General features: G+C 37.4%; 1 protein-coding gene across 1 annotated transcript in view; it reads left to right on the top strand.

Moving 5' to 3' along the window:
- P3H2 (prolyl 3-hydroxylase 2) overlaps positions 1–17360 on the top strand; it is a 167107-nt gene that overhangs the window by 113002 nt on the left and 36745 nt on the right. The window contains exons 2-3 of the mRNA XM_003895270.4: positions 14974–15126; positions 16479–16668. Coding sequence (XP_003895319.1) covers positions 14974–15126; positions 16479–16668 — 343 coding nt within the window. The remainder of the gene's footprint in view (positions 1–14973; positions 15127–16478; positions 16669–17360) is intronic.

Raw genomic sequence — 17360 nt, 5'->3', positions numbered from 1 at the left:
CTCCTAGACACACACATTTAGTAAGTTTCAAGCCTTTCCCGCAGTACTTCCTTTGCTCACATGGGGCAAGGAGCAAAGATTAGTGAAAGTGGAACAGAATCTCTCTGCCTCACTGTCTCCAAGTAGAGGCAAATGAGATTTCCTCTAGTGCCTCATGGGAGTGTTTCCAAATAAAAAAGAATAAAAACTGCTTATATTATTTCATAATAAAACCACATGTTTTTCTGGGTAGAAAGAGTAGAAATGGCAGCTCTCAGATGGAAGGCTATATTCATTTTCATGACTTGGCTAAAATTTCTCTCTGGCTTAAAATTGGGCTTGCTATGGAGTCTTCAAAATAGGAAACGTTTTAAATGAACAGAAAGTGAGTCTTCCAGAAATGTGAAATGTGGAAGTGTAGTACCTTATTGGGATGCCCTACCAACTGAATTGTTAGAGTGTGAGTATGCAGGTTGATTCCATAACACTCAGCATTCAGGGCCAGGTGGAGATCCGGTTGGAAGGAGTAGGGTATACTGGCACGTATTGCTCAGTAAGATTGATCTGATCCAGCTCTCTCATAGACCATCCTATGCTACTGGAACAAACTAGCAACCTAGACTTTCTCCTCTCTCAGATGGAGATGTTTCTGGAAGGAAATTTTAAGAGCTACAAATCACTCAATTGCTTTACAATGTTCATGTGCTCCCCAAAATAAAACCGAATACGTGCTTAACTTTCAAACCCCTCCCCACTTTGGCATCAGACTACCATGTTAGTATTCTCTGCTCTTTCAAACCCCACTCCCAACACCGGTACTCCCAATAAACTAACTCTCAACTATAGATGACGCTTTTCCTCTGTGTCTTACTCGTGGTGAAATGCCCTTCCCAGCACCTCTGCCTGTTGAAATCTCATCTGTCCATTAGGGTCTGTTACAGATGCCATATCTGTGGTAAGAGCCCCATGAAGACTTTCCAGATCCATCTATTCAGAAGTTCTTTCTCCTACTTTGAATACGTACAGATTTCTTTTTACTTCCCTTAAGGGCCCTTGCTTAACCCCGAATTATAGGTATTTGCCTGATTTCCCACCCCATCCCCCAGATTCACGACTGAAACGCAGGAATTATCTCGGATTTCTCCCCACAGTTTCCACCTACCCAATGCCCAGCACAGGCCCCTCATTAAATGTTGCTCGGGTGGAATGGGAAGATGAAGTACAGCAGCCTGAGCTTCAGAACCTCTAGGAATAGAAAGCTTGTAGTCCTCTCTGCAGACAAAGCAGGACTCCATATGTGGAAGTGCACAGTGGGAGTCTTTTCTTAGCACAGACCAAACATGCAGCTGCTACACTCTGCCACACTATAACATTTCAAGGGGGAAGGGAGCCAATGTAAACCCACAGTATACACAAAATTGAAATCAGAAACCCTCAGTTTTTTTAACCACCGAATATAATTTCACAGTCTATTTGATATGATTTTTCTAGGCTGTGGTTCAATTCAAGCCAGTCTCTTCATTTAAACCCCAATCCTATAGTACTCTTCTATACTTATTAGCAGTCGCTTTGCAACTTTAATTTGCATTATTCTGGGTGGCGTGGAGGAAGTGATGTCTGCCACCGACTTTTGGAGAGGTGCATTTTGGGTCTGACTTTTTTATATGCACTTATTAAAAATGGTAGACTCTTAACTTTCCTGCTGAAGAAGGAAGATTGTCCACTTAGTCTCAGGCACAGTGGACTACACTAAAAACATTATTAACTTTGGAATTAGAAGACCAGGTTTCAGCTCGTCTGTCAGAACCCACGTGACCCTGAGAAGAACACTTTTCACTCTATACTTATCTTATTCATGTAAGTATGTTAGGGAAGCAGATGTCACAGCAGGTGAAGAGCTATTTCAATGTCTGCATTCGGGATTCTGGGATCACTTAGGTCATTATTTTATAATAAAGTCATTCTTTCATCAACGTTACTGAAGTTTACTATATATATATATATACACACACACACACACACACATTATATATATGTCAACAAATAGCAGACAGCTGATTGGTTTTTTGAGCCACTCTGAAACAGACTGGAAGGTTTTTGGTTGAAAGAGTTTGAAAAATGTGAAATACATTGAAAAGTGTGAAATACAATGTCCCATTTACAGAGATTAACTGTTACAGTAGTACATTAAAAAAAAAAAAAAATCTGAACGCTGTATCCTAAAGAAATATGTTTAACTCTTACTACAGTTCCTCTTACACTTTGTTAATTATAAAAGCATTTTTATAAGTCTTATGAACATCTAGGGCAATACATTTCTTGGCAAGATAAGGGCTGACTAAACATCAAAATAAACTTTTTTTTTTTTTTTTTTTTCCTGTCCTTCTTGGTTACTCTAACTTATTTATAATAACGGATTGCTCCTTCATTTAGGAAACTCTTCTCTGGCTTTCTCTCTGGGAAAAGACCTCAAGCTTTTCTCAAGTGAAGACTTTGCTTGATATCAGATCTCTTGTCAAGGTTCTTGACTGCTAAGAAGATGTACTTATTTGGACGCCTTTTCATTATATCAAACACAAACTAGCTCAAAGTGAAAAGAAAAATTTCTCCAACCCACAACCAAAATTTGCAGCCACCTAAAGAATACTGTTTCCATTGCTATTACCACCATATTCCAAGTTAACTAGTTTTGAAATTTTAAGTATGCCTTTAACTTTGCATTTCCGTTTGACCAACTTACTTCTTCTCTGTTATGTGAGAAAGAGAAGTACAATGGCTTCCCCAAAATGTTGCCTCTTCTTCAGTATCCCTTTACTCCCAGTTTGTCCTACAACAACCAGGCTAATGTTTCCACAACTGAAATGATATTATCAGGTTTATCACAGGCCTCCAGTCTTACACTCTTCTCCCTGCCAATGAGGAAGTTCTTCCTGCCAATAAGTGAAGTTTTACTTCACATATGTTAGTTTTTATTTTTCACAGTCCTTTTTGGAATGAGAGAGATATATTTTCATGACTACATTCACAAACATTCACATAGAGATAATACATAGATATATCTATCTGTTTCCCCTCTTCCAGGAATAAAAATCAGAACAACTCAGCTTAGTATCAAAGAGCCCCATAATCCAGTCCTGTTCTACCTTGTTTCCCATTACTCTGGAATCGAAACCTTCCACATGAGCCAGGTTATCCAAAACACTATCTTATAAATACATCTGAGACATTTCTACTGTACCATTATGATGCTATTCTGCAGCTGGGACATCCACATGTTTTCTGTTTGTTAAGACCCTCAGTCCTACTTTCTCAGTGAGGCCTTTCCTGGACCTTCCAGATTACTGTATTTCACATGTCTCCCAATTTTGACAGCATTGTGTTGCCTGCCACCCACCCATTCTGCCCTGAAAGCTTGTAAATTCCCAGTTCTTTTTTTTTTTTTTTTTTTTGAGACGGAGTCTCACTCTGTTGCCAGGCTGAAGTGCAGTGGCACGGTCTCGGCTCACTGTAACCTCTGCCTCCCGGGTTCACACGATTGTCCTGCCTCAGCCTCACAAGTAGCTGGGATTACAGGCATGCGCCCCCACACCTGGCAAATTTTTCTATTTTTAGTAGAGATGGGGTTTCACCATGTTGGCCAGGCTGGTCTTGAACTCCTGACCTCATGATCCACCCACGTTGGCCTCCCAAAGTGCTAAGATTACAGGCATAAGCCACCACGCCCGGCCAGTTCCCAGATCTTGATATTAATAGTCCGTGTATGTCTTCCTGTCCTAACTGGGCTATATTTAATAAAAGATTAGGATCCTGTCGCATTTATTTTGTATCCTCAGACACTTGTCATCTATCATGGTTCTTTCTATGCCTGAAGTGACCAGCAAACCTGTTACATAAACAAGACATGCAAAACTCACCTCTACTTGGAAATCGTGGTGACTAAAATCCCAAGTGTATATTTGTGAATGTTTATTTTAATCAAAGAGGTAGCTTCTAATTATACTTTTCCTGTTAATATTATAGGCAGGTCCTTTATCCACCTGTAAAATGAAACGGTGGGACTATATGATGTAGATAGTCTATCCAGCCCTAGTCTTCTATAGTTAATTGCAGTTAATATTTATAAGATCAATGCAAGAGCCACAAAAATAACAGAACTGATGCAACCAGATATGTTTAGTCAGTAAGTAGATCTCTCCCAAATTTCAGCTTTCTCTAGAATTTACATGGACTAGAACTTTCTTTGTAATATAGTCTCTTGGCTGAGGTACAAAGAAAATGTTTGAGTTTATGTTTAACCCGTATATATGGCAAGGATATTTCATATACTGTACAGCCTGAAGGTTTCTGTTGTGGCTGGATACTTATAAAAGTGCAGGTGTGATGCCAGAGGAATTTATGGAACATTGAAATGAAAGAAGTCTATCATCAAAACCACCTCTTTAGTAAGAGCATGTGGCCTGTCAGGTTAGGAGTACCCATTAGTGAGCTTGATGGGTTACATACCTGCAGAGACCTTAGTCTCTTCTTAAAGATTCCTCCAGGAGGGGTCTTTGGAATAAAATTCCCCTTGGCTTGCAGCCACGATGCATTCCTTTGCATGAGCTGAAATGAGTGTTTGGAAATAATTTTTGAAGTAAATCTTCCCACTCCTATAAAAGCAAGAGTTTAGATTTCACAGAAGAACGTGGCATGTTTATACCAAAAAGGTACAAGTGGAAAGGCTTTTGATTTGCTTGTTTGCTTTTCTTGCATTGCTCACAGTAAAGTGATTTGAGTGGAATGTTAAGTTTGTTTCATAAACACAAAATGGAAGGGAGACCAAGCGTGTTGGAAATTGTAATGACAGAATTTATCTGTATATTCACTAAACCCGAAAACCCTCCTCAAATCATCAAAATTGCCAAGCTATTTTCAGTGTTACCTGAGTTACAATTTTCAACAGGCCAGGGCCCAAATGATTACTTCTTCTCCCTGATCTATATGCCCCCATGCAATCTACTCAGGAAACATGTGGACTTACAGGAGAAGCACTAAATAAACCCATACTTTGATTCACAGTTGCTTATGACAAGCATTTTATGTCTGATGCTTTGCCGTTTCACAAAACCATGTTGCAGACAAACCCACAAACTTTTGAAATTTTTTTTTCATATTCTCAAGACCAGAAAAATCATTCCCCGGCCTGCATTAAGCTATTTCACTGCTGATTTTCCAGAAGGTATCTTAGAAACAGAAACCCATAGTTAATTGCCATTTTGCTATCGTAATTGACAAATTCAAAAGATTGTGACATACAGTTTGAGGAAAAAATATGATCTGGCTGCTAATGGTTGCAGAGACATAACTGATAGTGAACAATTAGGAAGCTGGCTTTTGGCTCTAGTAACTTGATGGCCCGCTAAAACTTTTTTTTTTTATTGAGTCACTAAGGAAAGACAATATTTTTCTCCCTTTATTATAATGAAAACCAGGAAAAATATGAGTCAGGTGTTATCACAACAAAATTTGTTTTTGTACCCTAAAGTTCTTTAAGGCTAACTCTGTCCCTGGACAAGTTTTGACTTGATGCTGTAAATTATTGTTTGTATCGTAATATACACTTGTCAATAATTATCAGCCACTTTCTGCACTGGTCCTGAAGTGGAGGTAACGGCTCCTCTAGCTTTTTGAAACTGTTCTCTTGGGCAGACACTCAATAAATGGCCAGTTTTATTTCTCTTATTTTTATTACTAATATTATAAAATGCTTTGCGAACTGTATAAAACATACAAACTGTATGACAAATGCAATTTTAATTATTGGCAACCTCATAAGTTAGATTGTGCTCAGCAGTACAGGGGTCGTGTGTTAGAGGAGTAGAGTTCTGTGTTCACATAGACACTGGCAGGGTCGCGTGTAAGAGGAGTAGAGTTCTGTGTTCACATAGACACTGGCAGGGTCGCGTGTAAGAGGTAGAGTTCTGTGTTCACATAGACACTGGCAGGGTCGCGTGTAAGAGGAGTAGAGTTCTGTGTTCACACACACAGACACTAGCGAGGTCGTGTAAGAGGAGTAAGTTCTGTGTTCACACTGAACACTGCTTGAATTGGCGTGTAAGAGTAGGTTCTGTCTTCACATAGACACTGGCAGGGTCGCGTGTAAGAGGAGTAGAGTTCTGTGTTCACACACAGACACTGGCAGGGTCGCGTGTAAGAAGAGTAGAGTTCTGTGTTCACACAGACACTGGCAGAGATCGCGATGTAGAGGGTAGAGTTCTGTGTTCACATAGACACTGGCAGGGTCGCGTGTAAGAGGAGTAGAGTTCTGTGTTCACACACAGACACTGGCAGGGTCGTGTGTAAGAGGAGTAGAGTTCTGTGTTCACACACAGACACTGGCAGGGTCGCGTGTAAGAGAGTAGAGTTCTGTGTTCACATAGAGACACTGGTAGGGTCGTGTAAAGAAGGAAATAGAGTTCTGTGTTCACACAGAGAGACACTAGCAGAATTCGCGTGTAAGAGGAGTAGAGTTCTGTGTTCACACATAGACACTGGCAGGGTCGCGTGTAAGAGGAGTAGAGTTCTGTGTTCACACAGAGAGACACTGGCAGGGTCGCGTGTAAGAGGAGTAGAGTTCTGTGTTCACATAGACACTGGCTGGGTCGTGTGTAAGAGGAGTAGAGTTCTGCGCTCACATAGAGAGACATTGGATTTCTATTTATTTATTTTTCAAAATCTGACATGAACTAGATTCTTTGGATGTTAAGGTAATGACTACTACAATAGTCATGGGATGCTGGCAAAACTAGAGTATGAAATTAATGATGACTACCTTCAGAATAAACTTTGAAAAGGATTAAAGCTGATTCCAAAAACAGTAGCAGGAAGCAAATGTCAGCAAGGTCTTGGCCCACACTGCTTTTCGGTAACCATTAGTCATCATCTGACACCTCATGGGAGAGTGTTGGACAAACACTGAAGAGGTTAAGATCCCTGCCCAGTTATTCAGTCTTACCGTGTCCTAGCATTTAGAACCAAAAACAACAGTAACGTACCAATAATCCATGCACACTAACTTCGACCCGAGGCAGAGATGACTTGTCTACATTCCATCACTAAGATAATGTGCTCTCCTTCTACCCAGCAGCCATTCAAGTTTTGGCTGTTGCCTTGGTAGGAAGTTAGACAATACACAGATGACTTGTGCGATTCTGTCCAATTAAAAGCACACACTTATTTTTGGCTAGTACTTGATAGTTGGTTTTTTGTTTGCTTGTTTGTTTGTTTTTAACATAAAGGGCATTTCATTTTAAATAGTCTCTACTCAGAAATAGTATGTTTAAAAGTTCTGTTTCTTCACTTTAATGTTTTCCTTACCCAGAAAGATGGTTTCTATTTAGATAAGAAATTTTCTAGAAAGCTGATGGAATCTGTTGTTTCACTGAGCTCCTAAGAGTATCCTCATTTGGCTGTGGCTATTCACCATCAGTGCTTAACATTAAAATGTAAACATCAGATTAAAACTTCACTAGAGTGTTTAGAAAGAGCAGGAATCTATTAATCAGAATTGGGACCATAAGTAATTGAGGTAAAGAGCAGAAGCAGTTTGGCAAAAGAAAGCACTTGAAGAAAGCAGATTCTTCCTTTCCAATATACTCCACGGAGGAAATGGTACTCTTTAGAAATGTCATTTTCCATTTAATCCTTATCAAATTGCATTTTGAAAACTATAAATATTTATAACTATGACTATATTTTACAGTAACATTCCATAAATGCAAAGATAAGTTCATTTTCTACATTAGCATGGCCACCTAACTCGTGAATTAACATGTCTTCAAAGCTAGAAAGTTTAAAATGTTCTGCCTTGAGAGGTAGAAAAGGAATATACTGTATAAAAATTTCCCTTACCATGGGAGTATATATTTTAAATAAGTTGTACCTTTTCTATGTCCCTGAGTTTCCTTGCTAAGGCAACTATTTGTATAGTTAGATTTTTGAAATGGAAACGAAAACACTCAAATAAAAAAGTGAAATATGCCAACTTTAGTTTGACACATTAGAAACCCAACATAATATAGTTACTGTAAATGACAGTGAATGTAGTCCTGAGCTTCCCAGTAGTCAAGGCAAAAGGGGAAACACAATATATTAGGTAGCTCTCAATGGATGTAAAAATTAATTTTATAAATTCGCCAAGAGAAACAAACGATTATTTCTTAAAACTGAATTATGAAAACAATTTCAAATATGGATCTTTTTACAAGTTATATTAATGTATTAACATCATCAGTAATTGTGAAATAAAATGCAAAGTTATTTGCTATATGGCTATTATTTTACTGCAAAAATCTGACTGTTATTTAGAAATGTTTAGGAATTTCCTAAAATAAGATTGAATTCTCATTCAACAGCCCGTTCTTTACATTTAAAGACTGTAATTTACAGGATTTAGTTTAATTCAGTAGGTTAAACAAACTGCTTCCAAATTTTCTTTCAAAATTTAATGTTTTGTAAATTTTAAGAATATTCTTTTAATATATTGTTCATGTTGTAAGAAATGTATTTATTTATTTGGTTCTGTGAAGAAAAATTAACCCAAGTTGGCAAAAATTCGAGTAAATTTGGAGACTTTAGCAAGTAATGAAATGTCTACAAACGTGCCTTGTGACATATATATGCATACGAGTATATACACACACTTATCTTACAGGTTCATCAAAGGATGAATTTTCTTGTTTAGTATGATATACGTGCTGTAATTTGATGACTTCCTTTCTCTCTAGCTGTTGTGCTTATGCTGCTAGCCAGAGCTTAAAACTTATACTGTGGCTTAGAAACAGGATGTCTTCAGTGTCAGCTTACATGCTTGTCACTTGGGAGTTAAAAATCTCTAAAGTTACTATATTGTGAAATCTAGGTAAAAAAGCCAAGGCAAAAACTATAACACTTCATTAAAATGTAATGGATAAATTCCCAAAATTAGGGTAACAAAAGTAGAAAAAGAATTCATTCATTTATTGAAAATGTTGATGTTTGAGAATAATGGAAATTACTTATTTTAGGCTTGATGTTTTACTCTGATTGTACAAAAAACCTTCAAAAGAGTAAAAAGTGCTGCCAAATATTCTATTTTAGAAGTTTTAATGTGCTTTAGAATTGTTACCTCCTTTTCTTTGTTGCACATGCCTTACAAGCTGTTCTCAATTTCATATTCAAACTATTGGAGCTACATATCGTAATTCAGAAAATAGGGAACTTGTACATTTTCCATGCAAAATGTTTGGAAATTTTAGAAGTGTTTCCTTTTGTGTTATGTGTTTGCCTTCTGAATTAAGAAACATTATTATAGCAAGGATGGGCAAAATGGAGACCAAGAGAAAGGAATGGACGCAGGGAACGGAAGGAAAGTAAAACAGACAACTGACTTATGCTATGTTGCATTATTTTGCAAAGTAAAGGCATCATCTCTGACCTGATTACTGCAGTGCTCTTCTGCCCGCGAGGAAGATCTATTTTCCACAAAGAAGTTTGAATTATCGTTTTCAAATGTGTATCAGAGCTGATTATAGCCCTCCTTAAAATTATTTACTGTTTCCTTATGCACTTAGAATGACTTTTCAACTCTACCATAGCCTGCACAAATGATCTGTCCTTCTCTAACTTCTAACATTTCCCTCCTTCATCTCTGCTCTGCTTTGAAAGCACACCAAGGCTTTTTCCACTTCAGGCACCTTTCACCTTTCACATTTCTTGGGCCTGGAATGTCTTTCCTCCACTTCAGTTCATGCCTGGCTCCTCAACTTTGAGGTCTCAGCTCAGAAATTACATTGCAGAGAGATCTTCTTTGATGAATGAATCTAAAGGGGTTCTCCTTCCAGCCCAGTTCCAGCCAGTGCTCACAACTTTGCTCATTGTTTCTTCATAGCACTTAATACAATCTGAAGTTACTTTCATTACTTATGTATTGACTTGGGATTTATCCCCTTCTATGAGAATGTCAACATTTCTTATAGAAAGCAGGGCCTTTGTCTGTCTTGACCACGTAGGTATTCTCTTTAGTGTCTGATACGGAGTTGGTGCAAAATAAATATTTGCTCAATAAGTAAATGGGTGAACTAATGAATTGGGGCATGACTGGAGAATTGGACCTATGTGTGTGTTCTTGAATAGACAGGTGGTAAGTTATAAAACTTACAGAAGTTCAGTTTCTCTGGAAAGAGTTGGTATAATGGCAGAGAGGAAGAAGTGATGCTAGGAAAACCAGAGCCAAATCCCAGAGTTCTTGAATGTCGTGGGGTGGAGTGTCTGAAACCTCTTTTCTGGTCAATGGATGGCTACTGGTGATTTTTGCATAGTCAATGCGTGCTTTAGCAATCCCTCCTTTATTACTAGCTATGGAAAACTCTTTCTCTGTCAGAGGAGCCTCATTTACACACAGGTTCAAGAACAGTGTAACTTCTGAATGTCAGCAGGCTGTTGATTTAGTCAATGTTCATTTCTTTTTCCATGCAGCGTGACTACCGCATAGTCATGCTTCTGGACTGGCAAGAGAAAATGCTTGCCTTTGTTCTTCACAGCTTGAGAGGAAATGGCCCGAGCCTTCTTGCAGGCATTTTTACCAGGATTTCTGACATCTCAGTGGCCTCCTCTAAAAGTCAATACCATCTTCATGTCAGATTATTCCCCTTTCCTCCATTGTTCTTTATGTCACAATTTATTTTTCTAATGCTTAGAGTTACCCCCATATCAGAGTTACTCGCTCCTGTGGTTTGTTTTAATTAGGTCTTAAAAGAAGTCCAGTCTGAAGCCTTTAAATGTAGTGTGCTGTTGGTTTGTTTCATTGGAGGAGTGGGTAGGTCCTTCCTTAGCTGAAACCTAGCACTGACAAAGCCTTGTAATGACCTCCATCCAATCATATGACATTGTATGTAGCATGCACATGTTTATGTGGACTTTTCTTACCACTTTGGATGTGTGTATTTAATTTATAAAATGGAAGACAGAGATATCAAGCTTCCAGTTAAAACAGTGGTTTATTTTATAGACCCTGGCAGCAAATTCTAGTTTCCTAAACTGATTCACAATAGTTTAAAAGCCAGGGCCAGTTCATGAAGTTTTATGGTTCAGCCTTAAGTCATGGAATCTTTTTTATAGATTGTAGTATCTTCAATTCTGGATTATAAAGGAGGAAAGCACCAAATAAGCAAAACGTCAAATTTGAGAAAAGGACCCAGTTTGTTGACATTGACTGTTTTCAAGAGCTACTGAATCACATTCATTGTGATAACCACATTGGAAGCTGTCAATATGAGTGATGATTTCAGAGAGGTTTTTATTAAATGTACAAACTTTTAGTATCTCATAGCAGAGGTCCCCAACCCCTGCGCCCTGGATCAGTACCAGTCCTATTAGGAACGGGGCTGCACAGCAGAACATGAACCTTACCACCCGAGCTCTGCTTCCTGTCAGAACAGTGGAGGTCTTAGGTTCTCACAGAGGCGCCAACCCTATTGTGAAGTGTGCATGTGAGGGATCTAGGTTGTGTGCTCCTTGTGAGAATCTTGCGTGATGATCTTAGGTGGAACAGTTTAATCTTGAAACTATCCCCGTACCCCATCCATGGAAAAATTGTCTTCCATGAAACTGGACCCTGGTGCCAAAAAGGTTGGGGACCACTGCCTCATAATTTATGAAGCATACTCACATGTAATATACCTTTTAGCTTATGTATACAAGATTTACTTCTTACCAGTTTTTTCTCTTTTCTAAGACATATCGTAGATATACTCTACATGTAAAGTAGGTAGAAAATAAAAAGATTAATATACCATATGATCCATATCCACAGAAAGCTCTAATGGGAGAAGCAAATATACTGATAAATATATACAGTATAGAATGGTAAGCACCAATAGAGGAACAGGGTTGAGATTGCATGTGGTGCCTAACTATGGCTACAGGGATGGGAAGGGGTCTCTTAGAGAAGGTAGGATTTAAGCTTGGCCTTATAGGACATGACGTATTTCAGTAAGAAAAGACAGAGGGACAAAGGTTCTCTAAGTCAGTGGAATATCCTGAGCCAAAGCATAAAAGTAGGAAAATTAAGAACATAAATATTTATTTGTGTTCCATTAACTTTAACGTCTAGTGCTGTAGAATCTAACCTGTTTTACTCATAACTTGTAGATTGGCTGTTACCCAGAGAAAGTTTTCACCAAAAGTACCTACTCTATCCTCTTAAATGATGTGTTCATGGGAGCTATAAACTCTACTCTTTGTTAATAAGAACATATTCACATCCTTGAAACAGATCATTTATATATTGTATGCTATTATTAATTTTTTTCTAGTGCTCTAGTGACTGCTGAACACATTCATACATATTTCACAATTGAATCCTTCCAAAATTCTCCATAGTAAGTGACGGTATGTAGTTCTTTTGAGCATTTTTTCTTTAGGGAAAATTAAAGCACCAATGTTTAAACAACTTTTTCCAGGTTCACTTGGCCAATAAATGCAAACCCACACACAATTTTGAACCCATTCTTTATACCTATATAGTTATTACTATGTAGATGCATACAATTCATATTTATCTGTATTGATATGTAAGAGATTGAGAAAATTAAAGTTGAGAAAGATGAAGTCCGAAATTAGTGATTTTGACAGTCAAATTAATTCTGGGTGCACAGAATTGAGGACAAAAGTAAAAGTGGCGGGAAGAGCTCATTTCAGGCAAGATTTAATGGAAGCAAAGTCAGTAGCTAAGAATATGCAAATCACATTTAAAAAGGGAAGGCTTTACTATTATGGGATGAAGGTAAGGATGTCAGGTCTTAAAACAGGGCAGTTTATGTTTTTGTGTTAAGAGTCTTTATATTTCACAAGACTGCAGGGACTGGGCACTTGTGAGTCTACTACTTCTATTTTTTAATAATTGAGGGCAAAATTGTCAAAAGCAGATGCAGCTGAATCTTACATGCCATTCTGTAATTTCATATTGCTCAATAACAATTAGTTTTCATTTCTTCACACTTTAAAATGGATTGAACATAGTTTAGATTCCACCATGAAAAAGATAACTAATGTGAATTTTTATTTTTCTGATGTGAGGTAAATGTATCTGTCTATTGAAATTCTCCATGACTAAAGCATATGTAAACATGTGAAGTGGGTGGATCACGAGGTCAGGAGATCGAGACCATCCTGGCCAACACGGTGAAACCTCGTCTCTACTAAAAATACAAAAATTAGCTGGGCATGGTGGCGGGCGCCTGTAGTCCCAGCTACTCGGGAGGCTGAGGCAGGAGAATCGCTTGAACCCTGGAGGCAGAGATTGCAGTGAGCCGAGATCGCGCCATTGCACTCCAGCCTGGCAACAGAGAGAGACTCTGTCTTAAAAATAATTTTAAAAAATGTGTTAAAATGGGTAAATTAATTCCATTAAAAAAAATGGATCATTGCTTGTTACATGGAGATCACTGTATTAAGTGGTTTAGGAGACAGTTGGCAGTGTCTGTGTAGTGGTTGTTCAAAATTATTTTTTATTAATGAGAATCAAATATTAATGGGAATCAAAGTTGTAAGTTTGGAATAAAATATCTCAAAGCTGTGTGGTACAGCATTATGTGCTGTTCTTAGCATCTTTATGCATTGGAATAATTTATCCTTTTGATTTTTTGGAAAGTTTTGTCTTATTTTAATTGACACGTAAGTATACATAATTATGTGTACAGGTGTTGTTTCCATATGTGTATTCATTATATGATGATTAAATCTGGGTAATCAACAAATCTGTTGCCTAAAACATTTACCATTGATTTTGGTGACATCATTAAAAATGCTTTCTTCTGGCTATTCTGAAATATATAATACAAAATTGTTAACTCTTGTTATCCTACTGTGCAACAGAACACCAGAAATTTTTCTTCTTGTTTCACTGTAACTTTGTACTCTTTGACCAACCTCTTCCTGTCTCTCCCTTTCCTATGTTTCTCTCTGGCAGTCACCATTCTACTCTCTACTTCTATGAGATCAACTGTTTCTGATTCCATGTATGAGTGAGATCATGTGGTATTTGTCCTTCTGTGTCTGGCTTATTTCACTTAACATAATATCCTCCAGGCTGATCCATGTTGTTGCAAATGATGGGGTTTCATTATTTGTTATGGCTGAATAATATTTCATTGTGTATATGTACCACATTTTCTTTATCCATTCATCTGCTGATGGGCACTTAGGTTGATTTCATGTCCTGGCTATTGTGAATAGTGCTATAGTAAACATGGGAGTACAGATATAGCTTCGACATACTGACTTCATTTCCTTTGGAAATATATGCCCAGCAGTGAGATTGCTGGATCATATGGTAGTTCTATTTTTAATTTTTTGAGGAAACTCCATATTGTTTTCCATAATGGTCTTACTAATTTACATTTCTAGCAACAATGTATAAGGGTGCCCGTTTCTCCACTTCCTTGTCAACGCTTGTTATCTTTTATCTTTTTGTTAATAACCATTCTAAGTGGAATGAAGTTGTATTTCATTGTGGGTTTGACTTGCATTTCCCTGGTGATTAGTGACGTGGAGCATTTTTTCACACACCTGTCGGCCAATTGTATATCTTCTTCTGAGACATGTAATTTCAGATCTTTTACCCATTTTTTAACCTTTTTTTTCCTGCTATTGAGTTTTTTGAGCTTTTTATATATCTTATATATCCTAGGTATTAACCCCTTTTGGATATGAATATATAGTTTACAAGTATTTTCTTGCATTTTGTGGGTTGTATCTTCACCTGTTGATTGCTTTCTTTGCTGTGCAGAAGTTTTTTACTTTGATGTAATCTCATTTGTCTATTTTACTTTTATTGCCTGTCTGATAAAAAAAAAAAAAATCTTAGGCTCCTAGTTTCGTTCTTAAACTGTGAGATTTTGGATTGATCTTTGTATTTCTCTGAGTGTGATTTAGAAATATTTGCCTTCATTTGGTCTTTTTTTGTTTTCTCTTTAGCTTAACCAGCTCGAAAAAGCAATGGAAGCAGCTCACACATTTTTCGTGGCAAACCCTGAGCACATGGAAATGCAGCAGAACATTGAGAATTACAGAGCAACAGCTGGTGTTGAAGCATTGCAACTGGTAGACAGAGAAGCCAAACCGCACTTGGTAAGCTCTGTGGACCCCTGCCCTCACCACAGGGAGCTAAGTGCTCCTAAGTTTCATTTGAGTCGAAGCAAATTTCTATGAATGGATATCTCATAAAATTTATTCTCAAATTTTAGTAACATTTTTAGACTTTCAGAGTTCTCAGAATATAATGATCAGGCCTGAAAAAATTGAGATGATTTTTTAAAATTTTTAAGTTGAAATAAAAAAACTAAAAAATTAAAAATTTTAAAATTAAGAGAAAATAAAAATTAACTTAGAAATTTGATAAAATGTGATAAAAACTAGAACATCATATAATTATCTATAATCCTCTCTGAACCTTTCCAATACTTTTATTTTATACCTAGGAGGTGAGGCCAGTGTAAACTGTTCAGGATTATACTGTGATTTTCCAGCTCCCAGTCCAGTGGTTTGCCCATTGTACCTATACATTTCAAACTGAGGTTTTAAAAAGTGGTGTAATTCTTTGTATACACTAAACATTACTTGAAATCACATGTTGAAAGCCTTTTTTTTTTTTAATTTTTGTTTTTGTTTTTGTTTTTGTTTTTGAGGAGGAGTCTCGCTCTGTCGCCCAGGCTGGATTTGTTTTTGAGACGGAGTCTTGGTCTGTCACCCAGGCTGGGGTGCAGTGGCACAATCTCGGCTCACTGCAACCTCCACCTCCTGGGTTCACACCATTCTCCTGCCTCAGCCTCCCGAATAGCTGGGACTATAGGCGCTTGCCACGACGCCCGGCTAATTTTTTGTATTCTTTAGTAGAGACGGGGTTTCACTGTGTTAGCCAGGATGGTCTCGATCTCCTGACCTCGTGATCCGCCCGCCTCGGCCTCCCAAAGTGCTGGGATTACAGGCGTGAGCCACCGCGCCTGGCCTTTTAAAAAAATTTTTGACATCACCATTCTCAACATGTAGCCTCCAAAATTACTGCAGAAAAGGATAAGGGAAGACTTTAGGAAATATTTTTTTTAAAAAAACACAGGCAAGGCCTAAAAGTGGATGTCACTTCCACCGACATCTGTTGTCCTGCACTTGTTACATGGCCCTACCTATAGGCAAATGATTTCAAAAATACAGTCTTGCATGTGCTAAGGGTAAAATCTGAAACTGACTGATCACATAGCAGCCTATTTGCTCAGTAAGACCCCTCTCACTTGTAAGTATTTGAAGCCAGGAATGCTGTTCTTTATCTCCCAGTGCAACTCTTCTTCATCCCTCCTCAGCACAAGCAGTCAGTACCCCACCTACCGAAATGATCCTCAGTCAGCATAAACTATTCTCTTTGAAACTAAGAGGTTGTTTGTTTGTTTTGTTTTTTGTTTTGTTTTGTTTTTTCTGTTTCATTGCAGGAGAGTTACAGTGCAGGAGTTAAACATTATGAGGCTGATGACTTTGAGTTGGCTATCAGGCACTTCGAACAAGCCCTAAGAGAATATTTCGTTGAAGATATAGAATGCCGAACCCTATGTGAGGGGCCTCAGAGATTTGAAGAATATGAGTATTTAGGGTATAAGACTGGTCTGTATGAAGCTATTGCAGGTAAAGCTTAGTTTTTCATTTTGTTTGTTTCTTGATTATAAAAATACTACTTGCGATTTATAAAAAACTATTCCAGCAAAATAGAAGAATATATTGTAAAAATAAAAGACTCTCATGTGTCTATCCCAGCCTATCTCCTGTAGAGAAATTTATGTAGTTAAAATTTTGGTGATTGTCTTCCCAAGCTTTTTCAGGTCCTTATGTAAAATATTTGTGTATTTATTTATAGTTATTATTTCATTTCTTATAAAATAGGACAATACTATATATATTGTTTTTCAACTTTTGTTGTTTTATTTTATGCTTAACAATATATTGTGGACTTCTTCTCATGTAAGTACATAGAGTCGTTTTATTGTATTTAATGGCTGGGTAATGCTCTGTTATATAAACACATCGGAATTTAATTGACTAGTCCTTTACTGATGAGTATTTAAGAGGTTGAAATTGTTCATTATTATAAACAATGTAGTAGCGAACACTTTGGTATAGTCTTCAACTACTTAAAATGTTTTGTTATTTAATAAGAATTTAATATATTACAAAGCAGCATTTAAAATAGTAGGTAATGCACATTATAGAATAATTTGAGAGATTGGCTAGTTAACCACTTATGAGGGGAAAGTGGGTTCTCTCCTGTATACCTTACACAAAAATAAGTTATATTTGTAATAACAATATAAGTGTAAAAT

The sequence above is a fragment of the Papio anubis genome, chromosome 2 (genome assembly GCF_008728515.1).
Source record: "Papio anubis isolate 15944 chromosome 2, Panubis1.0, whole genome shotgun sequence".
Lineage (NCBI taxonomy): Eukaryota > Metazoa > Chordata > Mammalia > Primates > Cercopithecidae > Papio > Papio anubis.
The sequence above is the reverse complement of the archived record's forward strand: the minus strand, read 5'-3'. Positions and strand labels throughout refer to the sequence as shown.